Source organism: Oncorhynchus mykiss, chromosome 16 (genome assembly GCF_013265735.2).
Source record: "Oncorhynchus mykiss isolate Arlee chromosome 16, USDA_OmykA_1.1, whole genome shotgun sequence".
Lineage (NCBI taxonomy): Eukaryota > Metazoa > Chordata > Actinopteri > Salmoniformes > Salmonidae > Oncorhynchus > Oncorhynchus mykiss.
Window position 1 is genome coordinate 26,343,738 of NC_048580.1, and position 26,036 is coordinate 26,369,773.

The 26,036-nt window shown below is 41.8% G+C and overlaps 1 protein-coding gene across 1 annotated transcript; it reads right to left on the reverse strand.

Moving 5' to 3' along the window:
• Window positions 1–1,960: 1,960 nt before the first annotated feature.
• smarcd2 (SWI/SNF related, matrix associated, actin dependent regulator of chromatin, subfamily d, member 2) lies at window positions 1,961–25,762 on the reverse strand. Its single transcript, XM_021565424.2, has 13 exons — window positions 25,154–25,762; window positions 23,757–23,935; window positions 21,407–21,446; window positions 21,137–21,259; window positions 20,703–20,822; window positions 14,557–14,652; window positions 13,871–13,972; window positions 9,417–9,578; window positions 7,042–7,139; window positions 6,558–6,693; window positions 5,940–6,062; window positions 5,528–5,629; window positions 1,961–4,869 (listed from the first exon to the last, which is right to left on the reverse strand). The coding sequence occupies exons 1-13, from the start codon at window positions 25,301–25,303 to the stop codon at window positions 4,816–4,818; spliced, it is 1,485 nt and encodes a 494-aa protein (XP_021421099.1). The 5' UTR covers window positions 25,304–25,762; the 3' UTR covers window positions 1,961–4,815.
• Between the last annotated feature and the right edge of the window lie 274 nt (window positions 25,763–26,036).

Consider the following 26,036-nt stretch of genomic DNA (forward strand, 5'->3'; position numbering starts at 1 on the left):
AACAGTATGGGGCCTTGAATAAAACAAACAAAAGCACTAAAAACACCCAAATACAACCTTTTAGAAACGGGAACACATGAAATTGTGTTATTCTGAACTTTATCGGCAAATCGCACAAAATGGAATTTAACGTTACGGATAAAGTTCGGAATGAGACAAATTCACATGTAAAACATCTGAAAGACCTGCATCACAGTACTTTCCATTTCTAAAATTACTTTCGTTAATGTTTTATTTGAGCACTCATACGGCAGAATGAGAAAGTAAATCGCTGGTTGGGGGAAGTTTAGTAAAAACAAGTGAACTAGCAACAAACAAACAAAAACAACCGTTTGGGTACTTCTACAACATGCCATTCACATCAAAAATTCCGATTTAGTTGTAAAAAAAGTAAACTAAGTTCATTATCATGCTAAAGTTTGGCAATGACAATATGAGTTTGCTGTACAAACAGATCTAGGACCAGTGAGAAAGCTAGAGGCATAAATACACTATATATTCACACGAAAGTATGTGGACAAGTTTTCAAATTAGTGGATTTGGCTATTTCGGCCACACCCGTTGCTGATGGGTGTATAAAATTGAGCATGCAGCCATGCAATCTCCATAGACAAACATTGACAGTAGAATGGCCTTACAGAAGAGCTCACTGACTTAACGTGGCACTGTGATAGGATGCTACCTTTCCAACTAGTCAGTTCATAACATGTCTGCCCTGCTAGAGCTGTCCCGGTCAACTGTAAGTGCTGTTATTGTGAAGAGCAATGTTGAGGAGCAACAATGGCTCAGCCATGAAGTGGTAACTCACACAAGCTCACAGAAAGGGACTGCCGAGTGCTGAAGTGCGTAAAAATAGTTTGTCCTCGGTTGCAACACTAACTCCTGAGTTCCAAACTGCCTCAAAGCAATATCAGCACTAACTGTTTGTCGGGAGCTTCATGAAATGGGTTTCCATGGCCGAGCAGCCGCACACAAGCCTAAGATCACCGTGTGCAATGCCGAAGTGCCGGCTGGAGTGGTATAAAGCTTGCCGCCATTCGACTCTAGAGCAGTGGAAACGCGTTCTCTGGAGTGATGAATCACACTTCACCATCTGGCAGTCCAACAGACGAATCGGAGTTTGGCAGATGCAAGGAAAGAAACTACTTACCCCAATGCAGAATGCCAACTAAAGTTTGGTGGAGGAGGAATAATGGTCTGGGGCTGTTTTTCATGGTTCGGGCTAGACCCCTTAGTTCCAGTGAAGGGAGATCTTAATGCAATAGCATGCAATGACATTCTAGATTCTTTGCTTCCAACTTTGTGGCAACAGTTTGGGCAAGGCCCTTTCCTGTTTCAGCATGACAATACCCCTGTGCACAAAGCGAGGTCCATACAGAAATGATTTGTCGAGATCGGTGTGGAAGAACTTGACTGGCCTACAGAGTCCTGACCTCAACCCCATCGAATACCTTTGGGATGAATTGGAACGCCGACTGCGAACCAGGCCTAATTGCCCAACATCAGTGCATGACCTTACTAATGCGCTTCTGGCTGAATGGGAGCAAGTCCCTGCTGTAATGTTCCAACATCTAGTGGAAAGCCTTCCCAGAAGAGGTGGAGGCTGTTATAGCAGCAAAAGGGAGGAACAACTCCATATCAATGCCCATGATTTTGGAATGAGATGTTCGACGAGCTTGATGTCATTGCATGCTAGGAATATGGGACCAAATACTTCACTTGACTACTTTAATATATTAAGTGAATTTGTCCAAATACTTATGACACCTTCAAAATGGGGGACTATATACAGAGTTATTTCCTTTCTAAAAACATAAAACAGATGTATGAATACACACTCAAATAAAAAAAAGTGACATTCTGTACTGTCGCCTCATAAAACATCTCAAATTAAAAAAGGCTGGAGAATAGAGACCAAAAAAAATGTGTAAGGTTTACTGTCCAAATAAATACATAGAAATGTTTCTTCAAGTATATTTATTTTATGAAATATTCCAAAGGCACCCCCGAGTATAATTGTATAAAAGCTTTCAATTGAGGATACAAAAACATGCAAACTTCTACAAAGATATCGTAGAAAATCAAGCGGAACAGGCACAGCAGTGAGATTCCTTGAAACGTAACTGCTCTCTTTCACAAGAACAATTTTGGCACTGACAAAAATCAGATTCTTGGAACGTTCATAGGCATTTAGACATTTTCCTAAAGTAAAAACCTGCATATAAAACATTCAAGCTACACTGAAAAAAAACAAAAAAAACACAGAAAGTGTTTCATGAGCTTGAAACAAAAAGTCCTGTACACACACACAAAAAGCTGTTTTCTCTCAGTTTCTGCATGTCCCAGTTAGTGAGCATTTTTCCTTTGCCAAGATAATCCAGCCATCTGACAGGTGTGGCAAATCAAGAAGCTGATTAAACAGCATGATCATTGCACAGGTACACCTTGTGTAGGGTACAATAAAACACCACTTTAAAAATGTGCAGTTGTCACACAACGCCACAGATGTCTCAAGTTGAGGGAGCGTGCTGAGTGCAGGAATGTAATGTTGTTTTTTTTAGATCATTTGGCAGTACATCCAACCGGCCTCACAACCACGTGTAACCACGCCAGCCCAGGAACGCCACATCCAGCTTCTTCATCTGCAGGATCATCTGTAATAAAGCCCTTTAGTGGGGAAAAACTCATTCTGATTGGCTGGGCCTGGCTCCCCAGTGGGTGGGCCTAGGACTTCCCAGGCCCACCAAATGGCTGCATCCCTGCCCAGTCATGTGAAATCCATAGATTAGGGCCTCATTTATTTATTTATTTCAATTGACTAATTTCCTTATATGAACTGTAACTCAAAATCTTTGAAATTACTATTATGTTGAGTTTACATTTTTGTTCAGAATTGATTAAAGGGATAATCCAACCCCAGAAATTAAAGTCATGTAAAGCCTGTCAATTTGGGGAAAGCCTGTTCTATCACTGGGTAAAATAAATGATTTAACTCCTAAGTGGTCAGTCTGTGAAAATCGTGTAGGAACGTATCATAGCTACATGGTTCTTGTCACTGGAGATAGTGTTATCCCCCATTACATTTAATAGCGCTTTTAAAACAATTACCTCCACTCCAGATCGCCAAATCTGCCAATAGATGATATGGGCATACTTCTCTAGAACACATCCATCCATTTATACCGGCATCACAGAGTTCATATTTTGCTTAGATGTGCTCACTCTAAACAGTGTATCAAATTATTCAACCCAGTTTCTCCTTCAAGTACCATATCGCAATGCACCCTGTGTGTCTGTGGGAAAGGGCCATAGTTGCCATAGCAACATTCTCTGCACTTGCTGTGGGCCAATGATTGTATGAAGCTCTGGCCAGAGACGAACTGCAAGTTAAACAGGGTTAAGACTCCTAAATTGACAGTGCAGTTTCTCTAGGTGATTTTACAGGTAGCTAGCTACCTCACATGCTGATATGGACTGGCATTAATCTGTTAATCATAGGAATTTGTGGTGGATTATCCCTTTAAGACTTACATGAAAATACAATGGTGGACAACCATATGCACATTGTGAAGTACTACTATGGTTTGGATTCTTATTAATTCAAATAACAGTTTCAGACTTCCTAAATTAAGTTAAAGAGATACTTCAGGATTTTGGCAATGAAGCCCTTTATCCACTTCCCCAGAGTCAGATGAACTTGTGGATACCCTGTTATGTTCCTGCGTGCAGTTTGGAAGTTGCTAACAAGCATTAGTGCAATGCCTGGAAGTATATGGAAACTATTAGCATGCTAGTAAATACCATAGACTTCCAGTCACTGCGCTAACGCCAGTTATCAGTGGCTCGCGATACTACCTCCAAGTTCCTTATACTGGATGCAGAGACAAACGGTATCAATCACAAAGTATTCCTTTTAGGAGACCCCCTTGCACCCACCCAAACTGCCAATCTTCCACCCCTTTGGAATTCAGACAGTGAAATACCCTAACAACCAATCAAAACAGCATGTGAACAGAGAAACACAAATCCAAATTGACTGAAACAGCTGGACAAAGTGGGCTCCTTTCCTAGCGAATAGAACAGCCCCTTTACCAGCACTACGATTTCCTGAGTGTCCTGTCCAAACATGGATTCTAGGATATTATTCTGTATTTCTAACAAGCGTTGTTTGTGTAAAGGCTACTAGGCTTTAGGTACTTTCCCCTAACTAATCATCTCCATAGCTTTGAAAAACTATGGTAAAAACACACACAACAAAATGGCACATAAGCATTGGTACTGTCCAAGTTGTTTTGACTCAAGTTAAGACATCATAAGCAAAATGTGGGAAGAAAGCTACAAACTCATTTGTACATCTTGCAATATTATAAAAAGGCAAATATTTGAATCAGCTGGCTGTCAAACAGTATCCCTCGTAATGTGGAGAAAGACGAGACTATAAGCAAGACCATGTAAAATCATTACTTTGGTCTCAAAGTAATTACTTTGGAGAAAAAAAACACTACTAACAGATACCAGACAAGTACCCAAAAGCCTTTACCCTGCTGAAACCATTGCACCAAACCATTCCCATAAGGACATAAGGCTTTGTGATTGAAAGACACATTAGCTGCAATAGTTATAGAATAATATATATATATATAAACATATGCTATTACAAAGTGGTTGAAAAAGGCAATGCGAATTGATAGAAGCGGATTCCAGTTCTGTGGTTGTGTTTTGGATATGATTAATGTAAAACTGGGAGTTTAAGACCATCTTAAAAATGTGCCTTGTTTTGTTTTAGTGGATTGGGGAGCTACGCTCCATAAGGACTCAGGTGAGTCGAATTCCCAGCACCTGCTCCAACTCCTGTCTTCTCTGCTGCACCTAAGACACAGAAATTTGTATATTTTTAAAGGGATAGTTCACCCAAATTTAAAAAATGACATTAGTTTACTTACCCTGTTCACAGTCTATGGACAAGGTATGACAGAAATCCATGCTTTGATTTAGTTTCCTTGGTACGGTTTCTAAATGCTAACATTTTAGCATTCGTGACACAAATCACAAAAACGCTAATATCGGTACCATCATTTTGAAATTTAAGCAACTTTGAGTCATAATTACATTTTAGATACTTTTGGAAGATTTGGATATGAAAAACGTTAATATAGGTACCATGACTTGAATGGGATGTGCCACAAATGCTGAAACCTTTTCATTTTTTGAAACAGTGCCAGAGAAATAAAATCAAACCATGGACTGCGGTCATACCTTGTCCATAGACCGCTTACAGGGTAAGGAATTCAGTGTGTAATTTGGGTGAACTATTCCTTTAACAGTGAAACGGCATGGTAAGCATTTCTTTATAAACGTCGACCAGCCCAACCTACATAAAACATCCTAAAAGTATTCGTACAGGTGTGTCAACCTTGTTCCCTTTTAGTGATAAACCAATACAGAGTGTACTGCACAGATACAACAAATATAGACCTAATGAAAAATATTGCGACCCATCACCCATCCGATGGTGCTGGATGCCTACCTTAGAGTAGACGTATCGGCCCACAGCTTCTGGCACCCAGGGGGCCTGGTAAAACTCAGTCCTCCTCTCCTCCTCTGGGTTTCCTGCCACGTCCGTCATCAACTGAGAAACAACAATACATTTACAGGTAAGTGGTACAATACTTCAATAACTTGGTCCACCATCTCAAATCTCCTCTACACAACAAGGAGAAGAGGATATGCATGTGTGTACATTACATTCAAGGCAATAGATTCCTATACATACATTCTATTAAGTAGGACAGATGCACAAGTCATTGGATTTATTACATTGTGAAAAGATTTGGCTATGGAAGTGTGCGGAAAAGAACCAGAGAGAGAGAGATAGGGAAGGGAGAAGCGTTTTGGAATGGAATGCAGCCCTTGCCAAGGTATTTACAGTTGGTCAGTACCTTGAGGTCTCGACTCTGGGACTTGAGCCAGTCCTGAATGAAGTCCTGCGGGTTGTTGCTGAAGCTCAACATGAAGTCTCGCTGGGTCTTCAGCTGGTTAATAGACTCAATGGTCTCGTGGATCTGAGAAGAGTCGAGTGAGGACATGCCTGATGAGATACTAGAAATTACATGAAGACCTGTATGTTTTTATAGTTGGAAAGGCCAGCCCTAATAAGCCTGTACCCAGATCTGTTTATAACGTCTTGCCAACTGTCTTGGCTATACAGCACAATCCTATCTGGGACCAGGCTAAGCACTAGCCGTGTTGATTCAATGATTTCGTCATCCATCACCTAATAAGAGAAATGGGCAGATGCTCAAACATTGCACTTCAAACTAAGACCTGAGCAACAGAGGCGCTCCCAATTTACGAAGATATCTACTCACTAGTTCCGTCATGGAAGTTTTATTAGTCACTCAATGAAAACATGCAGACACTGCTGGCTGCAGCCACTCAAAAGAAAGGGTTATTGCCAAAAGATTCCACTGACTTAAAGCAAGGGTCTGAAACAGTCGGACATTATAGTGGTCAGGGTTCCAGACCTCTAAGGATCAATAAAGTTTATTCAATTCGACCTTCATCTCCAGGGCGGCAATCTCCTGTTGATTGGTAGTGGAGGACAGGAAACTATTCATCTGGGCCTTCAGAGGATCGTCCACCTCCACGTCAATGTCGTAGCACGCCGTCTTCTTCTGGTCGTTCGGGTCCACGCTACAGAGTGGTGAGAATAGAACAGAGACGTATTAAGACAGTCGTAATCGGTTTTAAGGGACGAACACAGAAAAATCCAGATGTAAGAAATGATATCCCAGACTTTAGCCTGACTATGATATTACTAGGCTATGGTAATAAACTAATGAACATGGGTTTTAGGAACACTTCCAACAGGGCCCGATTCCAATAGGTATTAGATATCAGTATGGGGGCCACAACAAGAACGCAGCTTGTGGGCCGCAAGCTTGAGATCTCTTGGCATATTCCCATCCATTCCGCTCAGATCTATACAAGCACAAGGGGTAGGTGTCGATTTGGGTTTGGTTATTAGCCACTCATACACACCTGATCATGTGATTGATGATGATGGGGTCAGGATGCTGCAGCAGGCCAGCCAGCTTCATGGGAATCTCAGAGAACCGCATACGTGTGCAGCCTAAAATCTGCAGTTCAGACAAGTTAAAGGGGTAGTTAACCGTTTAAGTAAAGCTTATTTTTGATTTACAGAAAAACAACAAAAAACATTCCTTTAGGACAGGGGTGTCAAACTCATTCCATGGAAGCAGAGTTTGATGTTTTGTTATTTTCTTAATTTGTGTTATATTATATGTTCCGAACTGATCAGGGACCTTAATTGATCATTCAAGTACAAGGCAGGAGTGAAAACCCGCAGACACTCGGCCCTCCATGGAAAAAGTTTGATACCTGTGCTTTAGGACAGTGTTTTTAAAAAAAAATCTCTCCTCTGGGACCCCCCAGATGTTTCACACTTTTGTTGTAGCCCTAAACTACACTGAACAAAAATATAAATGCAACATGAAACATGGGACCAACACTTTACATGAGCTGAAATAAAAAGATGCCAGAAATTGTCCATATGAACAAAAAGCTTATTTCTCTTAAATGTTGCGCACAAATTTGTTTACATTGTTTGTGAGCATTTCATCTTTGCCAAGTTAACGGAATATCAAGAAGCTGATTAAACAGCATGATCAATACACCAGTGCACCTTGTGCTAGGGACAATAAAAAAGGCCACTAAAATGTGCAGTTCTCATACAACACAATGCCACAGATGTCTCAAGTGTTGAGCTTGCGTGCAATTGCCATGCTGACTACAGGAAAGTCCACCAGAGCTGTTGCCAGAGAATTAAATGTACATTTTTCTACCATAAGCCACCTCCAAAGTCATTTTAGAGAATTTGGCAGTATGTCCAACTGGCCTCAACCACAGACCACATCTATGGCGTCATGTGGGCGAGCAGTTTGCTGATGTCAACGTTGTGAACAGTATACAGGCTGGGGTTATGGTATGGGCAGGCATGAGCTAGAGACAAAGAACACAATGCATTGAATCAATAGCAATTTGAATAAACAGATTATCATGCCATTCATCCGCAGCCATCACCTCATGTTTCAGCATGATAATTCACGACGCCATGTGGCAAGGATCTGTACACAATTCCTGGAAGCTGAAAACATCCCAGTTCTTCCAATGCCTGCATTCTCAGACATGTCACCCATTGAGCATGTTTGTGATGCTCTGGATCGACGTGTAAAACAGCGTGTTCCAGCTCCCGCCAATATCAAGCAACTTCACATAGCCATTGAATAGGAGTGGGACAACATTCCACAATCAACAATCAAATGCAAAGGAGATATTGCGCTGCATGAGGAAAATGGTGGTCACACCAGATACTGAGTGGTTCTTTTTTACTCCTTTTTCATGATATCCACTTGGTATTTAGTCTTGTCCCATCGCTGCAACTCCCGTACGGACTCGGGAGAGGTGAAAGTCGAGAGCTAAGCGTCCCTCGAAACATGAACCTGCCAAGCCACACTGCTTTTTGACACACTGCTCGCTTAACCCGGAAGCCAGCCGCACCAATGTGTCGGAGGAAACACTGAACAACTAGCGACCAAAGTCCACTTGCAGGCGCCCAGCCCGTCACAAGGAGTCGCTAGGACATGCCGGTTGTCAAAACCCTCTCCTAACTTGGCAACGCTCAACAAATTGTGTCCCGCCTCATAGGTCTCCCGTTCGTCTGTGACACAGCCTGGGATCGAACCCGGGTCTGTAGTGATGCCTCATGCACAGCGATGCAGTGCTTTAAGCCGCCGCGTTTTTATTTTTAAATTTTTTTTAAGGTATCTGTGAGAAACGGATGCATATCTGTATTCCCAGTAGTCAAGGGCTTGATGACAAGTTGAACCAACTTGCTAACGGCTGGAGGCCCCCGAGGAGATGTTTGAAAATCCCTGCTTTAGGACAACTGTTATCACACACATTCTACCAACCTAAATTGGCTCTACGTAGAAGTTTCATTCATTGTGGAGTTACTTTTGTTTGCTGGTATTTCTGCATGTTTGTGTTGTATTTATGTCAAGTTGACAAAAGGTTGAGAGCTTTCACAATTGCTTTCTAAGGCTACATGACAAGTAATGTTTAAATTACAGTTCACCCCCCCCAAAAAAACACATTTTGTTATTGTTTTTATCCCACAAAAGTCTAAATTTAATCTGTAATCGATTTAGGACTGTGTGGTTTGTTGTTCATACTATATCTACATTAAGATAATTCTGCAGGCCTCAAAAAACATTGGCGACATCCAATTCAACACTGACAATGTTCAATTGAGATGAATGATCCCTTGTGAGGCCCTTTGCTCCACTAGGTGCCATCATGAATAAGTAAGTCATTTAAGATTTAAGGGCTTGCACCTGTCTGAAGTAGCGGTTGCAGTTGATGTACTCCTTCTCGTGGCTGTCCTGCAGCTTGTTGTTCTTGATGTAGAGCCACAGCGCCTGCATGATGCTAGCCCGTGTCTGGGTGTGTACACCTAGCAGCCGGGCCAGTCTTGGGTCCAGCTTGTACTGTGGGGGCTGTGTGAGGAGGTGGTGAAAGAAGAGGTAAAGGAGGGAGGGGAGAAGGAAAAATGCAGAGGAGAAAAAGGAGGAGGGAGATGAACACACTTCCCATCACATCGTCTCTGTTGGTTACTGGAAATTTAAACATCACTATTCAACCCTCAAAATCAACATGCAGATATTAAACACGTGTTTGAAAGTATAGTACTTCAAATGTGGTAATGCCAGTTTGGCTTTTGAAAATTGGCACGCCTCCACTTCCCTAAAATGAAATACATATTGCGAAAGGGCTGACAGTCACATCTGCCATGCATCCTTCAGTTGACCTTCCCACATATCTATTATCAGGATCATGTTCATTACGGAAAGCAACGGAAAATCTTTTAAAACATTTTGCAACGGAAAACAAAAATGTGCGTTTCTTACTGGACAGTTAGTCCCTCCCTGTTTCAGTCAGTTTTCTTTGGTTTGGTGCCTAATTAATAATAATTATTGATTGGATTTCTATAGCACTTTTCTACCAACTGCGGTACTCAGTGCTTTACGTAGTAGGGGGAAACTCACCTCATCCACCACCAATGTGTAGCACCCACCTGGGTGATGCACGGCGACCATTTATGTGCCAGAACGCTCACCACACATCAGCATTCAGTTGGAGAGGTGAGGAGTGATCTGCCAATTAGGAATGGGGGGGATGATTAGGTGGCCATGATGGAATGGGGCCAGGTTGGGAATTTAGCCATGACAACGGGGTTAACACCCCTACTCTTATGGTAAGTGCCATGGGATTTTTAATGACAGGACACCCATTTAAAGTCCCATCCGAAAGATGGCACCCTACGTAGGGCAATGTCCCCTTCACTCTCCTGGGCAATTTGGATCTCCTTAGACCAGAAGCCCTTCAAAACACCACTTCTAGCAGAATCTGGTCTCCCATCCAGGGACCTACCAGGACCGACCCTGCTTAGGTTCAGAGTTGAACCAGTAAATGGGATACAGGGTGGTATGCTGCGGGCAAACATGACCCTGATAACGTCTGAGTGACTACGTAGTAATAACAGTCAAAACATACATCACAATTTTATGAACAAAATTGTCATCACACGTGTGATAGCATGTGACATTTCACCATAGCTACTCTGGTTTATTGGTACTGTAATGCCTACGTGTTACCATGCCGTATTACACTTCTGTGTGTCAGTATTTACTTCGTTTTTGGAGAGATTGAGATCTTTTCAGTGATAAGCACCATCAATATTAGCAGCACAGATGCACCGCTCTGTTCCAACAGTGGGAAGGATACTCTACACACAGCCTGGAGCTGGTGAGCTGCGGGGGAGCAAGAGATGAGAGTGGGCAGACAGGCTCTGCTCCGGCGCCGCCTCGGATCACACTCTTGCTTCCCCATCGCTAACCAGTCACCACCAGCCTTTATTTAGCTACCCTTTGACTGGTTAGCAAACAAGCTGCTTTACGAAATAAAAACAAAAGCAGCATTGAGTTTAATAGTTAACAGTCTAGCTGTGTTTTTCTCCCCCTTGAGTATAGAAAAGTAGGCTGGCTTTGAATGTGTAGTCTCGCTCAACCCTCAACACATTCGCCACTGCATTTCATAGCCAGGTTCTGTAGCCAAGTCTCCCTCTTTTCCTTAGAAAACCGCCTGATTCTAGCCCTTACCGCTCAAAAGGTATGACCAATACTACGGTTGCGTTTTCTTTCCCAAGCGCATTGGCGGGCCGCATTTACATTCATAAACATAGCGCGGGACAGTTCAAAGACTATGCTACTTGCGGACTGGACCGTTAACCATTTGTTTAGGCTACATCTTGTTCAGTCATGTTCTTATTAGCCAACTATAAATCTAAGAATTGTATTTGTCACATGCGCGGAATACAACCGTACCATGAAATGCTTACTTACAAGTCCTTAACCAACAATGCAGTTATGAAAAATATAAACTAAAAGTAGATATTTTTTGTATTATTTTGTAACAAAATAAGGAGACTATATACAGGGGGAACCGGAACCCAAGTCAATGTGTGGGGGTAAAGGTTAGTTGAGGAAATTTGTACATGTAGGTAGGGGTAAAGTCACTACGCAGAGATAATAAAAAAGCGAGTAGCAGCAGTGTAAACAGCCAAGGACTTGTTCAGCAGGACACAATGTTTTGGAACTTTCAGATAGAACTATGCTATGTCGAACAACGCAAAATACATTTGGCCTAAACCCTCCCCTAACCCCAAAATAATAATTAAAACAAAGTGGATAGCAGAGAACATACCCTCACTTCTTAGACAGACCAGAGACTTGGATATGCCGTTTTACAAACGGTTCTTCGTTCTGTAAGCATTTTTATAGCGCACAGGGCTGTGGGCCAAAAGGTTGTGGGTTCACATACCACCGTGGACAAGAGTAGGGGAGGAAAGATCTCCTTTATAGTAAAAGCATTGCCTGAATCAATCATCGTATTTGCAGGCCCGATAATTTTTTGGGTCTTTTATAAACATTTCATGCAATTCTATGTAACTTCACATATTAGTTGAATATCTTTTTAATACCACACAAAATTACAGGCTAAGAATGGACAGAGATATAGGCCTGTGTTCATATTATCATATTTCTCCAATGCCAAATCAGTGTGTGTCTTGTCCGCAGTTAATTTAATCGGAGACGTCATTATGAATCTGAGCATGGTACTTTCAAAAGTTGGGCTTACCTTTCCACCCCAGAAAGTAGGCCTACCTACACAGATAAATGTAAGCTTTAACTGATGGCTACTCTTCTTCTGTGGCTTAACCCAATCAGAGGTCACAAGTGTTTCCCAAAAAGCTGTCTGGGTGAATAGCTTAAATCAATCCATAGTGACAGAATTAGATTACTTCCCAAGCAAAGTGAGCCTCTGAACGACAAAGAAACTAGCTTATTGGGAGGTCAATAACATATTGTTTTTAATAAAAATCTATTATAGCAGTAGCACACTATCAAAGTTGACCTCCGGGCCCTCATCTTCGCGCTCTCCTTCTCAAACTGAACAGATTGTTAGTGAATTTTTTGGACTTGGCCTAATCAAAAATGATTTTAGGAAGGAACCTTTGACTCTCCTCCTGAACTGCCACCGTAGCCCTACACAGCACAGTCATTGGGTAAGCAGCACACACACACAAAATAAAGTGTTGGATCAGCAATAGCAGAGCAGGCTGGGGCTCAGGGTTGGAATATCCATTGCCGTGTATTAAGCAGCCTAGTTTTATTTACACCATCCCGGCAGCAATCTTAGAAATATAACTTTGCTCTGTCCCTCTAAACATGCACTCTGTAGCCTATACGCTACGGATCACTTGATTGAGACCACACCAATTTGCCTATAGGAACACTTGATATTGAGCACCCAGTGGAGAATCAGAGATGAGGGGCGGCATCAGCGCACATCGATATACAGCCTAATGAGCAACTAAATCTGAAACACTGAGAAATATCGAAATTTCATCAAATTACATAACCCTCCTCTGCCTGGACTATAGGTAAAAAAAATTTTTTAAAATAAGACAATGACCCAACACACATCTAGGCTGTGTAAGGGCTATTTGACCAAGGAGAGTGATGGAACACTGCTTCAGATAACCTGACCTCCACAATCACCCGACCTCAACCCAACTGAGATGGTTTAGGATGAGTTGGACCGCAGAGTGAAGGAAAAGCAGCCAACAAGTGCTCAGCATATGTGGGAACTCCTTCAAGACTGTTGGAAAAGCATCCCAGGTGAAGCTGGTTGAGAGAATGCCAAGAGCGTGCAAAGCTGTCATCAAGGCAAAGTGTGGCTACTTTGAAGAATCTAAAATATATTTTGATTTGATTAACACTTTTTTGGTTACTACATGATTCCATGTGTAAATTTCATAGTTTTGATGTCTTCACTATTATTCTACAATGTAGAAAATAGTCCAAATAAAGAAAAACCCTTGAATGAGTAGGTGTGTCCAAACTTTGGACTGGTACTGTATATGCCATATTTCTGTTGTTGGGAAGAGAATAGGATGTTATGCAGAAAAATGTTGGTAGGACAAGGCTATGGATGTTTGTGCACATCGAAGTCAGTGTTTTATGTTTACTATTGGTTAATGAGGCAATACAAATGTGATGTGACTAAAATGAAAGGGCATTTATAGTAGACTAAAATGGCCAACTGCCATTATTCAAATGACAAATGTGACTAAGACTTAATAGACTAAATCAAATTTAAGTGCACAAAATATACACTGGTGTGTGTGTGTGTGTGTGTGTGTGTGTGTGTGTGTGTGTGTATATACCTGGTGGTCCAGCATTAGGAGCAGGGTGCATTTCACGCTCACGTCCCCTGGTCTCTTCACCTGGAAGCCATCTGTCTCCTGGGTGGTGGGCATCCTGTGCCACTGAGAGAATACAGAGAGAGTTTAGAACTGTGGGTCATATTAATTAGTGCAAACCATTTTGCAAACAAAATTAAAAACAAATTTATTGGACAAGTTTAGCAACTCCCTCCACATTTCGGCTTGTTTTGTGCCTATTGAATACAACCCAGAGTCATGTTCATTAGGCACCAAATGGTAGAAAAATGGACAAACAGGGAGGGTCTAACTGCACTTGTCCAATAAGAAACTAATTATCTTTTTCCCCGATGCAAAACATTTCCCGTTGTGTGCCCGAAAGAACTTGACATGGTGCAAAAACAGCACACTAACACCTATTCTTCTTTAGCGTGGGTTTTATTGAGATTTTCTTCGTGCAAGCCGTTCTGTACATAAGCACCAACACCATTCGTAAGATCAACATGGCTGTGTGCTACATGCGTTTGTATATTGGAGTTTCATTACAGTAAGCCTTTCATTACCCAGGCTTTTTTTTGTTCATGTCTGACCAATTGAACAGTAATGGCAATTTGAACGCTTGTTCAGGGGTACCTTTCTAAAAACGGTGTCAATGTCGTTGACAAAGTATGTAATGGTGTCCTTCATACCTCTACCAAGTGGTTATCAGGTCCATACAGTTCCTTATCGAGCTCAATGACCAGACTCTTAAAGAAGGACGAAAACTTCCTCTTCTGTTTCCCAGGCTAGGAAAAGAATGTGAGGAAAGAATAGAAGAAAACAAATAATTCACACTGGTATTTTTGTTGGGTTTTAGTGTTTTGCTACAGCTGCATTGTTTGGTACCTACCACATCAGGGGGCTGTGGCTGGCGAAAACCTAACATTCTGGGAGAAGTTGGCTAAGTTTACACACCCCCTCCCAACAAAACTCACCCCTGCCAATGACGGTTTGCGCAACATGTCCCCTCTCACCCCTTCCCTCTCTCCTTCCTACACACGCTCTAACCACTGAGGCAATGGAAAACAAGAAATAAATCCCCCCCCTTTTAATGTGGCTGCAGCCAAGCCCAGTCATTGCATGCGTTCCAAATGGCACTATATTCCATATATAGTGCACTACTACCATAGGGCTCTGGTTAAAAGTAGTTCACTATATAGGGAGCCGTTTGGGATGCAGACAATGACTGTCAGCTGGAAGATGAGAAGTATGAAGGGTGCATGTCGACTCATGGCACGTAGCAGAAAGAACGAGCCATGGTTTCAATTCCTTGTTTCGGAGAAAAGAGGAACATGAGAGAAAAACTGAAAAAAAACATCTGGCTGGGTAGTGTAAGCCAAGGACACAGGCCAACAGAATGGGAGAATGCTGAAGTTAAGTGCCTAAAATATTTTGAGAGAGGCTCAGGTAGTAAATTGTAAAAAAAAAGGGGGCATTAGATTCAGATTAAATGGTAGCGGCGAAAACAATACAGTGCCTTGCGAAAGTATTCGGCCCCCTTGAACTTTGCGACCTTTTGCCACATTTCAGGCTTCAAACATAAAGATATAAAACTGTATTTTTTTGTGAAGAATCAACAACAAGTGGGACACAATCATGAAGTGGAACGACATTTATTGGATATTTCAAACTTTAACAAATCAAAAACTGAAAAATTGGGCGTGCAAAATTATTCAGCCCCTTTACTTTCAGTGCCGCAAACTCTCTCCAGAAGTTCAGTGAGGATCTCTGAATGATCCAATGTTGACCTAAATGACTAATGATGATAAATACAATCCACCTGTGTGTAAACAAGTCTCCGTATAAATGCACCTGCACTGTGATAGTCTCAGAGGTCCGTTAAAAGCGCAGAGAGCATCATGAAGAACAAGGAACACACCAGGCAGGTCCGAGATACTGTTGTGAAGAAGTTTAAAGCCGGATTTGGATACAAAAAGATTTTCCAAGCTTTAAACATCCCAAGGAGCACTGTGCAAGCGATAATATTGAAATGGAAGGAGTATCAGACCACTGCAAATCTATCAAGACCTGGCCGTCCCTCTAAACTTTCAGCTCATACAAGGAGAAGACTGATCAGAGATGCAGCCAAGAGGCCCATGATCACTCTGGATGAACTGCAGAGATCTACAGCTGAGGTGGGAGACTCTGTCCATAGGACAACAATCAGTCCTATATTGCACAAATCTGGCTTTTTTGGAAGAGTGGCAAGAAGAAAGCCATTTCTTAAAGATATCCATAAAAAGTGTCGTTTAAAGTTTGCCACAAGCCACCTGGGAGACACACCAAACATGTGGAAGAAGGTGCTCTGGTCAGATGAAACCAAAATGGAACTTTTTGGCAACAATGCAAAACGTTATGTTTGGCGTAAAAGCAACACAGCTGAACACACCACCCCCACTGTCAAACATGGTGGTGGCAGCATCATGGTTTGGGCCTGCTTTTCTTCAGCAGGGACAGGGAAGATGGTTAAAATTGATGGGAAGATGGATGGAGCCAAATACAGGACCATTCTGGAGGAAAACCTGATGGAGTCTGCAAAAGACCTGAGACTGGGACGGAGATTTGTCTTCCAACAAGACAATGATCCAAAACATAAAGCAAAATCTACAATGGAATGGTTCAAAAATAAACATATCCAGGTGTTAGAATGGCCATGTCAAAGTCCAGACCTGAATCCAATCGAGAATCTGTGGAAAGAACTGAAAACTGCTGTTCACAAATGCTCTCCATCCAACCTCAATGAGCTCGAGCTGTTTTGCAAGGAGGAATGGGAAAAAAATTCAGTCTCTCGATGTGCAAAACTGATAGAGACATACCCCAAGCGACTTACAGCTGTAATCGCAGCAAAAGGTGGCGCTACAAAGTATTAATTTAAAGGGGCTGAATAATTTTGCACGCCCAATTTTTCAGTTTTTGATTTGATAAAAAAGTTTGAAATATCCAATAAATGTCGTTCGACTTCATGATTGTGTCCCACTTGTTTTTGATTCTTCACAAAAAAATACAGTTTTATATCTTTATGTTTGAAGCCTGAAATGTGGCAAAAGGTCGCAAAGTTCAAGGGGGCCGAATACTTTCGCAAGGCACTGTATTTCTGAGCAGTGAGCATACACTCAACACCATACTTATTTGGACAGTTAAGTAAGAAAATTGTGAATTTGGCTATGTGAATTGTGGATTTGAGATCAAATGTTTCCTATTAACATCTAGAAATGAATGAAGGCACTTTATGTACTTAGTCTCCCCCCAAAATAAGTAATAATATTAGGTCAGTCACTAAATTCTGTATGTAAAGAAAAATAGGCAAATTGGTTTCCATCAAACTGACTTTTTGCAGATAAACAGCTGTGCATGATGACGTAGTATCAATATTTATTGTACATTTGCATAAAGCTCATTATCGTGCACTTTATCCACCATAAGTCATAAACGTATGAACTTTAAAACTTATTTCAGCCTATAAACTCTGCAACTCCCCATTTTAAAATCTCATGACTCCAAGCTTCCCAGCGAGATGGTTTAAATTAACATCCATATTTGCGCATAAAAGCATATCCACCGCAAATGTCGCATTATCCATTTCACCAACAACAATTATCTACCAAATTTCCACCAGACCTGCCACTACTTTTTATTTTATTGTTTTATGCGTCAGGCAAATCATCTGCATGAAATGGTTGTATGGAAATGTGGTTATGACTACATAGTGTTTGTGTCTCTACAAACTTGTTGGATGCATTTGTAGTGGAGATTTGATCTAAAAAGTTGCAACATACACTCCGAACATAGTGTAACGGAGATAAGCGAGAGGTCATATGCACCAAAATAAAGCTGGAACATATTTTCTGAAATGTATGCATTACAACAGTTAATGGTTTTTGATCATGGCTGCAGCTTTAATGTGTGGCCCCTAATTTTCCCATTTCTGTCTAATCGCTGCAGCCTCCTATACAGAATGTTTCCAACAGAAAATTCCATTGACACTATTTGGATAGTCCATCTGTAGATGGTCTATAGACGCTCAATTAACTATCAACAACATTTTAAATTACTATCAACTAACCCCTAAACTGAGATATCTACTTCAGCACTCATCCTCCACATACAACACCCGTTCTGCCATTCACATTCTGCTAAAGGTTTTCCAAAGCGCACAAGTACCTGGGTCGCTCATCCTTTCAGTTTGCTGCAGCTAGGTGACTGGAACGAGCTGCAACAAACACTCAAACTGGACAGTTATCTCCAGCTCTTCACTCAGACTCAAGCGTGGACACTAACTGACAGTTGTGGCTGCATCGCGTGATGTCTTGTTGTCTCTACCTTCTTGCCATTTGCGCTGTTGTCTGTGGCCAATAATGTTTGTACCATGTTTTGTGTCGCTACCATGCTGTGTCGCTACCATGCTGTGTCCCAGCCCCAGTCCCCGCAGGAGGCCTTTTGGTAGGCCGTCATTGTAAATAAGAATTTGTTCTTAACTGACTTGCCTAGTTAAATAACTCCCTTTTTTTTATAGTTTGTTTTGGTTGCGTTTCAGATAATGTTTTGCCCAGTAGGAACAGAATGGTGAATAATATAGTGTCCTTTTGGAGTCACTTTTATTGTTAGTAAGAATAGAAGATGTTTCTGGACACTCCTACATTAATGTGGATTCTACCATGATTGTGGAAAGTCATTCATGAATCATGAGGAGTGAGAAATGTAGAGGCACAAAGACCATACCCACTGAAAAATGCTTACCTCCCCTGTTATTGGTAATGGTGAGAGGTTAGCATGGTTTGTTGTAGGCCAACCTCACTCATCATGACTTTTCTTAATCATGGCATTATCAAGGTTTATTTAAAAAGGTGTTCAGAAACATCTTATCTACTCATTTAGAAAGAAAATCACTCTGGTCAAATCAATCACTTTTCTGCTCCTATTGGGCAAAACATAACTCAAAACACAAACCTAAATCGAGTTTGTCGAGTCAGAAGCTTGATGTACTCTTTGCCTGCTAGGAACATGGGTCCAAATACTACAATTTTTACTAATAAAATGAATTTGTCCAAATAATTATGACTTCGTCAAATGGGGCGGGGGGGGACTAGATATAGAGTGACTTCGGAAGGAATTAAGACCTTTTGCACATTTTGTTATGTTACAGCCTTATTCTAAAATTGATCACATTGTTTTTTTTACACAGTATCTACACACGATAACCCATAATGACAAAGGAAAAACAGGGCAAGAAATGTTCGCTAACTTATAATTTAAAACAAACTTACAATACCACACTTGCATAAGTATTCAGACCCTTTACACAGTACTTTGTCGAAACCCCTTCGGCAGCGATTACAGCCTTGAGTCTTCTTCAGTATGAAGCTACAAGCTTGGCACACCTGTATTTGGGGTTTCTCCCATTCGTCTTTGCAGATCCTGTCAAGTTCTGTCAGGTTGGATGGGGAGCGTTGCTGCACAGCTATTTTCAGGTCTTTCCAGAGATATTCAAATCAAGTCCAGGCTCTGGCTGGACCACTCAAGGAAATTCAGAGACTTGCCCCAAAGCCACTCCTGCATTGTCTTGGCTGTGTGTTTAAGGTCGTTGTCCTGTTGGAAGGTGAACGTTCGCCCCAGTCTGAGGTCCTGAGCCCTCAGGAGGAGGTTTTCATCAATAATCTCTCTGGACTTTGCTCCGTTCAGCTTTCCCTTGATCCAGACAAGTCTCCCAGTCCCTGCCGCTGAAAAACATACCCTCAGCATGATGCTGCCACCACACTTCACCGTAGGGATGGTGCCAGGTTTCCTCCAGACATGACGCTTGGCATTCATGCCAAAGAGTTCAATGTTGTTATCATCAGACCAGAGACTTGTTTCTCATGGTCAGTCTTTAGGTGCCTTTTCAGAAATGCCAAGTGGGCTGTCATGTGCCTTTTACTGAGGAGTGGCTTCCATCTGGCCCCTCTACCATAAAGGCCTGATTGGTGGAGTGCTGCAGAAATTGTTGTCCTTCTGGAATGTCCTCCCATCTCCACAGAGGAACTCTGGAGCTCTGTCAGAGTGACCATTGGTTTCTTGGTCACCTCCCTGACCAAGGCCCTTCTTCCCAATTTCTCAGTTTGGCCAGGCAGCCAGCTCTAGGAAGAGTCTTGGTGGTTCCAAACTTCTTCCATTTAAATGGAGGGCACGGCGTTCTTTGGAACTTCAATGCTGGACAAATGTTTTGGTACCCTTCCACAGATCAGTGCCTGTTATCCCTTTGTCATTTTGGGGTATTGTGTGTAGATTGCAGAGGATTTTTGATTTAATAAATGTCAGAATAAGGCTGTAACGTAACAAAAACAATTTAAAGTCAAGGGGTCTGAATACTTTCCGAACGCACTGTATAAAGTGCTTTCATTTCTAAACGGTAAAACAGTATGCTTGAAAATCCCCTCGAATGAAAAGGTGACATTTTGTACTGTCGCCTCTTGAAACATCTCAAAACCCAAAACGCTGGAGCATAGAGCCAAATTTTAGGTTCTGTCCAACTACATATGGTGTTGATTGTACATCGCAAAAATAACATGGTGTTATACGAGTATGACAAACAAGCACTATGGATGCAGTTTTATTCAGGTATCGTTTCCTCCGCTTTAAAAAAAAAATGGTTTCCCTACATAGTGGACAACGAACAATACCTACTGGCTTGTGACTTACGACTAAGCTTTGGCTAGAAATACGATTCCATTTGTCTTGTGTGGTTTTAGGTGGGTGACGTCACAAGTTTCAGGCTAGCTACCACTGGCGTCAGATAAACAGACACCGTTGGCTCACTTACATCCTCAAGGAGTTTTCCCTCCACCCTTAGTTCCCAGGATGACACTTTTTCTGCCTCTTCGCCTTCTGGCTTGCCGGGAGTGTAGGTGTTGGATATGTAGATCCTCAACTTGCGCTTTTGCTGAGAGGGAGAGGTAAACAAGAGCACGCATCACAACCTTACAAAGAAAGTGTTTCCCATACCTATACCAATGTTGGGGAGGCCTCCCTTCCTAGTTCTCTTGCCTGAGAGACCTAAAATAATTTTTGTAGATCTAGACAGAGTAAAATAATTTGACATAAAATGGATGTTGCCCTGGATTTTGCTTCGGGAGCCTTTGTATACTGACTGAAGAGGAATCTAAGGGGAAACACTGGAAGACCAAATTGTGTTAATTGATCAATGTATGATTATTATCTTACAATACCATACATACAAATGAGTTTGAGCTGTACCGTAATGGGCTTTTTGATGGCTTCCTGGATCTCCATGCGTTTGCGGGCGATGGTCTGGTCCAGCTTCCTCTCAAAGGCCAGCAGGTCCATATAGGCCTCAGACTCTGGAACCAGGTCTCGTATCTGGAACAAGGAGGTTTCAATATGTGGGGGATATGGGGTCTTCCTCCCCTCGGGAATAAATGGATCGATCCAGAGCCATATAATGTATGCATATCTATGGTTTTAGATCAAACTATTATTTTTCAAGGGGGCAACGTTTATACTCACCCTCTGTGGTAGCACCTTGTCGGCCATCCTGCGCCTTTTGCTGCAAAAATCGAGACAAGGTGTTAGATCTTCACAAATCTTTAATGGCATATTGTAAGGCAATTAGAATGTTGGCTATTTAAACAGAAACACCTTTATGATGATAGCTACACTATTCCACACAAGGAAAAGCTAGAGGATTGGGATGTGTTCATTCAGGTAAAAACGTACCAAAATGTTTTGCAACAGAAAAAGTGTGTTTCTTATTGGACGACTTCAGATGGTACTGCCACGTTTCAATATGTTTTCTTCCGCTACGTGCCTACTGAATATGACCCTGATGCCTGTTCAGGCTCACAACTCTTTGGACCCAAAGGCTAACACTTATCACAATTGAATCAACAAAAGCTTTTGTTTTCTTTGATCGAATTAAACTAGCTCACCCTTGCTTAACAAGTAAATCCAATTATTCAGGGCCTTGGAGAGCCTTTCACTTTCAGCCCTTGGTGCAACTCGCTAATCAAGTGCCAAGTATCTAATATATACTGAGTAAAAATAGAAAACACAACATGTGAAGTGTTGGTCCCATGTTTCATGCGCTGAAATAAAATACCCTAGAAATGTTCCATATGCACAAAAAGCTTATTTCGCAAAAACGTGAACAAATTTGTTCAGAACCCTATTAGTGAGCATTTCTCCTTTGCCAAGATAATCCATCAACCTGACAAGTGTGGCATATCAAGAAGCTGATTAAACACTAGAGCTGTTGCCAGAGAATTGAATGTTCATTTCTTTACCATAAGCCACCTCCGTCATTTTAGAGAATTTGGCAGTACAACCAAACCGACCTCAACTGCAGACCACGTGTAACCACGCCAGCCCAGGACCTCCACACCGGCTTCTTCCCCTGCGGGATCGTCTGAGACCAGCCACCCAGACCGCTGATGAAACTAAGGAGTATTTTTGTCGGAAATAAAAGCCCTTTTGTGTGGGGAAAAAACATATTCTAATTCCCTGGGCCTGGCTCCCCAGTCCCACCCATGGCTGCAAACCTGCCCAGTCATGTGAAATCAATAGATTAGGGCCTAATAAATGTATTTCAACTGACTGATTTCCTTATATGAACTGTAGTATTAAGTAAAATCGTTGAAATTGTTGCATTTACATTTTTGTTCAGTATATTTTGAAAACTACATTCAAAAACACAAGACCCTTGCAGTAAATCAAAATGATAGAAATAACCACCAGACATCCATTCTCCCGAACATTTACAAGCAGATGACCTCATTCCATTTTGAGGTAAAAAAAAAGTAAGATGCCCTTGTCCATGTGGCTCTGTCTGGCAGTGGGGCATGGTCATGGGACGTCTTCTTTGTTTTTAACTCCTCTGTGCAGCAGACTGTGTGGAGCAACAGACAGACCACTGACTGAGAGGACAGGGGTACAAAAGAGTCTTTCAGTAGTGTCCCTATACCACCGTCACTATCAAAGACCCTGGAAGGTCACTAAAGACTGTGACCGTCTGTCTTGTGTGTCATTAATGTACCACCACATGGCTGACTTCTAGTACTGTGGTGTACACTTAATGGTCATAAAGGGCTTGTACTTGTGTGTGGGGGATCACATGGTGCTCTATTGGTTGGGGTTACCAGATGCATTATCATTGACAGTAGTGCAGTTAGGTTGCATGTCTTCATGACATGAAGTATTCAGCATTCAAACTGCATCATTAATTCAAAAATAACTGCCTGAGAATTCACCAAGAACGATAACCTGGTATAGACAATAGCCGTGTCCAAATAATCATACTAGCTTTCTAAATAGTAGGCCATTTAGGCTTGCGAAATTTCAAAAAGCGAGTATGCTTTAAATTCCAGGATGTTCTTTTCCTTTCGGCTTTTAATCTAGCTGCACATTTTTGAGGAAGAAAATAGTATTTCCAGACTCACATGTGTGTGACAACAGCTGATAATGAGATAAGGGCACACGTTGTACCCAAAAAAAACGAATGGCGGGAATCAGCGCAATTTCACATTAGATGATGCATTCTCAGGATGGGTGAGCCTAGTATGTTGATATGTGTTGCTTACTGCATTCATTTTTACTAAGCAGTATGTTCTAAATAGTATGTCGTTTGATTACTAAATAGTGTGTAGTTTTAGTAAGTAAGTAGTAGGCATGACAGATTTCAGACAAGGCCAATGTCTGGCAAGACCAAATATATTTTTGTACAGCCATAATCCTCAGTCATGGTTAATCAATATGGTGTACAATGGTGCCCCACAAACCCCACCACCACTACAACAACCCCGATGTCCCCTTTTAAAAACCGACTGTGTGCCCCCCACAGTCCACCCAACCCCTAACTCACCCACGCCTTGGGCCTCCCAGCCCCCCCTGCGGTTGTTGTTGAAGGAATCGCTTTCGAGAGGCATCCATGGCTGATTGCCCCATTCCTATGCGTAAGGGCATGTTCCCGCCCCCATAAGAGGGTCCAGGGCCCCCAATTGGCCCCATCGGGATCCCCCTGTTGGAAGGCATACCAGGGTGCTGGAAATTAAAAGCACAGGGGGACAGAAAGGGGTTACATTAATGGCAAACTGACAACATTCTTCCTCGCTGAAGTGATCAATGTTTGTTCTGATATCTTTCAAAGCGGAACCATGTATTAGTAACACAATATTACATAGCCTAACACATGCATGAACTAGCTACATATAGTCATGCATACAGCGGTGATGAAAAAGCTTGCATTATGACTGCCTGTTAATTTGCAAACATTGTTTTCCAACAACTGACAGTGGTCAGGAAGCAACCACGTGATGTATGATTAGCTGTATGAAGCTAGCCATAATAAGGATTAGCCACAAGAGTTTAATTTGCAGTTGGTCTTTAAAATAAAAGTTTCCAATGGAAAGTAATTCAAACAGACAAAAAAAATGATATCAAGTCCAAATATGGCATGATAAGGCTAGAATATCTTTATATAAATTAAACAAAAGACAATTAGTTAATATGAAATCACATTGGATGCATTAGAATTGCATTTGGGGCATATTTACATGCAGTTTAAAGCCTAACCTATGGACCCATTAAATTGACTTTCACGCAACACAACTGTAGAGTTGACACAAATATAAGCTTCTTAGGTCTTACTGTCGGATTTCAACTGTGGGAAATCACCCTTCCAGTCAGTCTATTGGACATCCATATGGCACTGTACAGCAGTTAAGAGTCCCACAATAAGAGATAAGACGCTAATATTTGAGTATGACTGAGTAGGCTGATACCCCATTTCATAGGTACAACATCCAACGGCATTATTCCACTATTTGTATCCGTTTGAATCACTTTCAAAGGGGGACGTTTATTTTGAAGGCGAGCCGCAAATGACACTATTGTGGCTAGCTTCACATAGGTATGATCAACTACTCATGCCGCGGTCAGTTTTTCACTTTCTTGAAATGCGGAAGTTGACAGATTAAATTACAAATCAATATACAACAGATGAAGAGGAAACGTCAATTTTCTAACTGCAGTAGCTGCATTGCCACTTGTCTGACATTCACAGCAGTGTCTAGCTAACTTTACTAGCTAGTAGTTAGCCTAACCCAACACTGTTTTTGTAACATGATAACGTTATACAGTAACGTTGCCTAACTTGTCACTAAGTAATATTACTTGCCATATTTTAGCCAATAAAGCAACGTTATCACGATAAATTCTATTATATACAATTAGCCGAGGGGAAACCTCTCGACAAGTTACCTGACGGTACTGGGGAGTGGCATTCATGGCTCGGAAACCCGAATTCTGTTGGATTCCTGGCATCCTCATTCCAACGCCTGCATGTCCAGCGTTCATGGGGTTAACACTGGGGTTCATCTGAGTAGCCGGAAAGCCCCCTCTTGAAGCCATTTTCGGAGCTACAAGTGGTGGTAGGTCGCCGTGAAGTTTTCGGTGTTAAGAACAAGCTGTCTTGCTGATAGTACACGGGCCAAACGTTTATTCTCCACGCGTGTTGACAGTTGTGTAGCTAGCAACCAACGCTAGTAAACATTGCCAATAAAAAGCTAGCCAACTGAGCGTAACGTTACTAACGTTAGCTAGTTAACCAGTTCCGGGGTGTTTATTTGCAAGTGATGACCGACGGTCGCTTTACTCCTTCCTACAAAGTGGTATATTTGTATCATCCCCTCCCCCAAATAGTTGAATTTGTCAGGCCAATTTATATTAATGGTCACAAGAGCATGTTGAAGAGTCTGTCCAATGTCTGAAGATAGAAGTGTGTGCGCCGTGTCAACTGCCAGTGCCGCCTCCTACTAGCTAGTTGTTGCCAGATTGGCTGAAACCATAGAGAATGACAGAGGCCTCTAGTGGTCAAAAGGCCATGTTCGCATGGGCAGCGCCATTGAGGGCTTCCACTATTTTAATTTAGTCAACTGGGTGAGACTTCCAACTTCATTGGCTGATCCCTCCTGGTGACCCTGTTGGAGTCATGTCCAGCCCAGTCATCAGAAGGGATCAGCCAATCGTGAATAATAAAATTGACTACTTCAAAATGGAGATAGCCTCAATGGCACAGATGCTATAATGGCACGGATACAAATATGAGTCCTATCTCTACAGCTGAACCTTTTGAAAGCTCCCT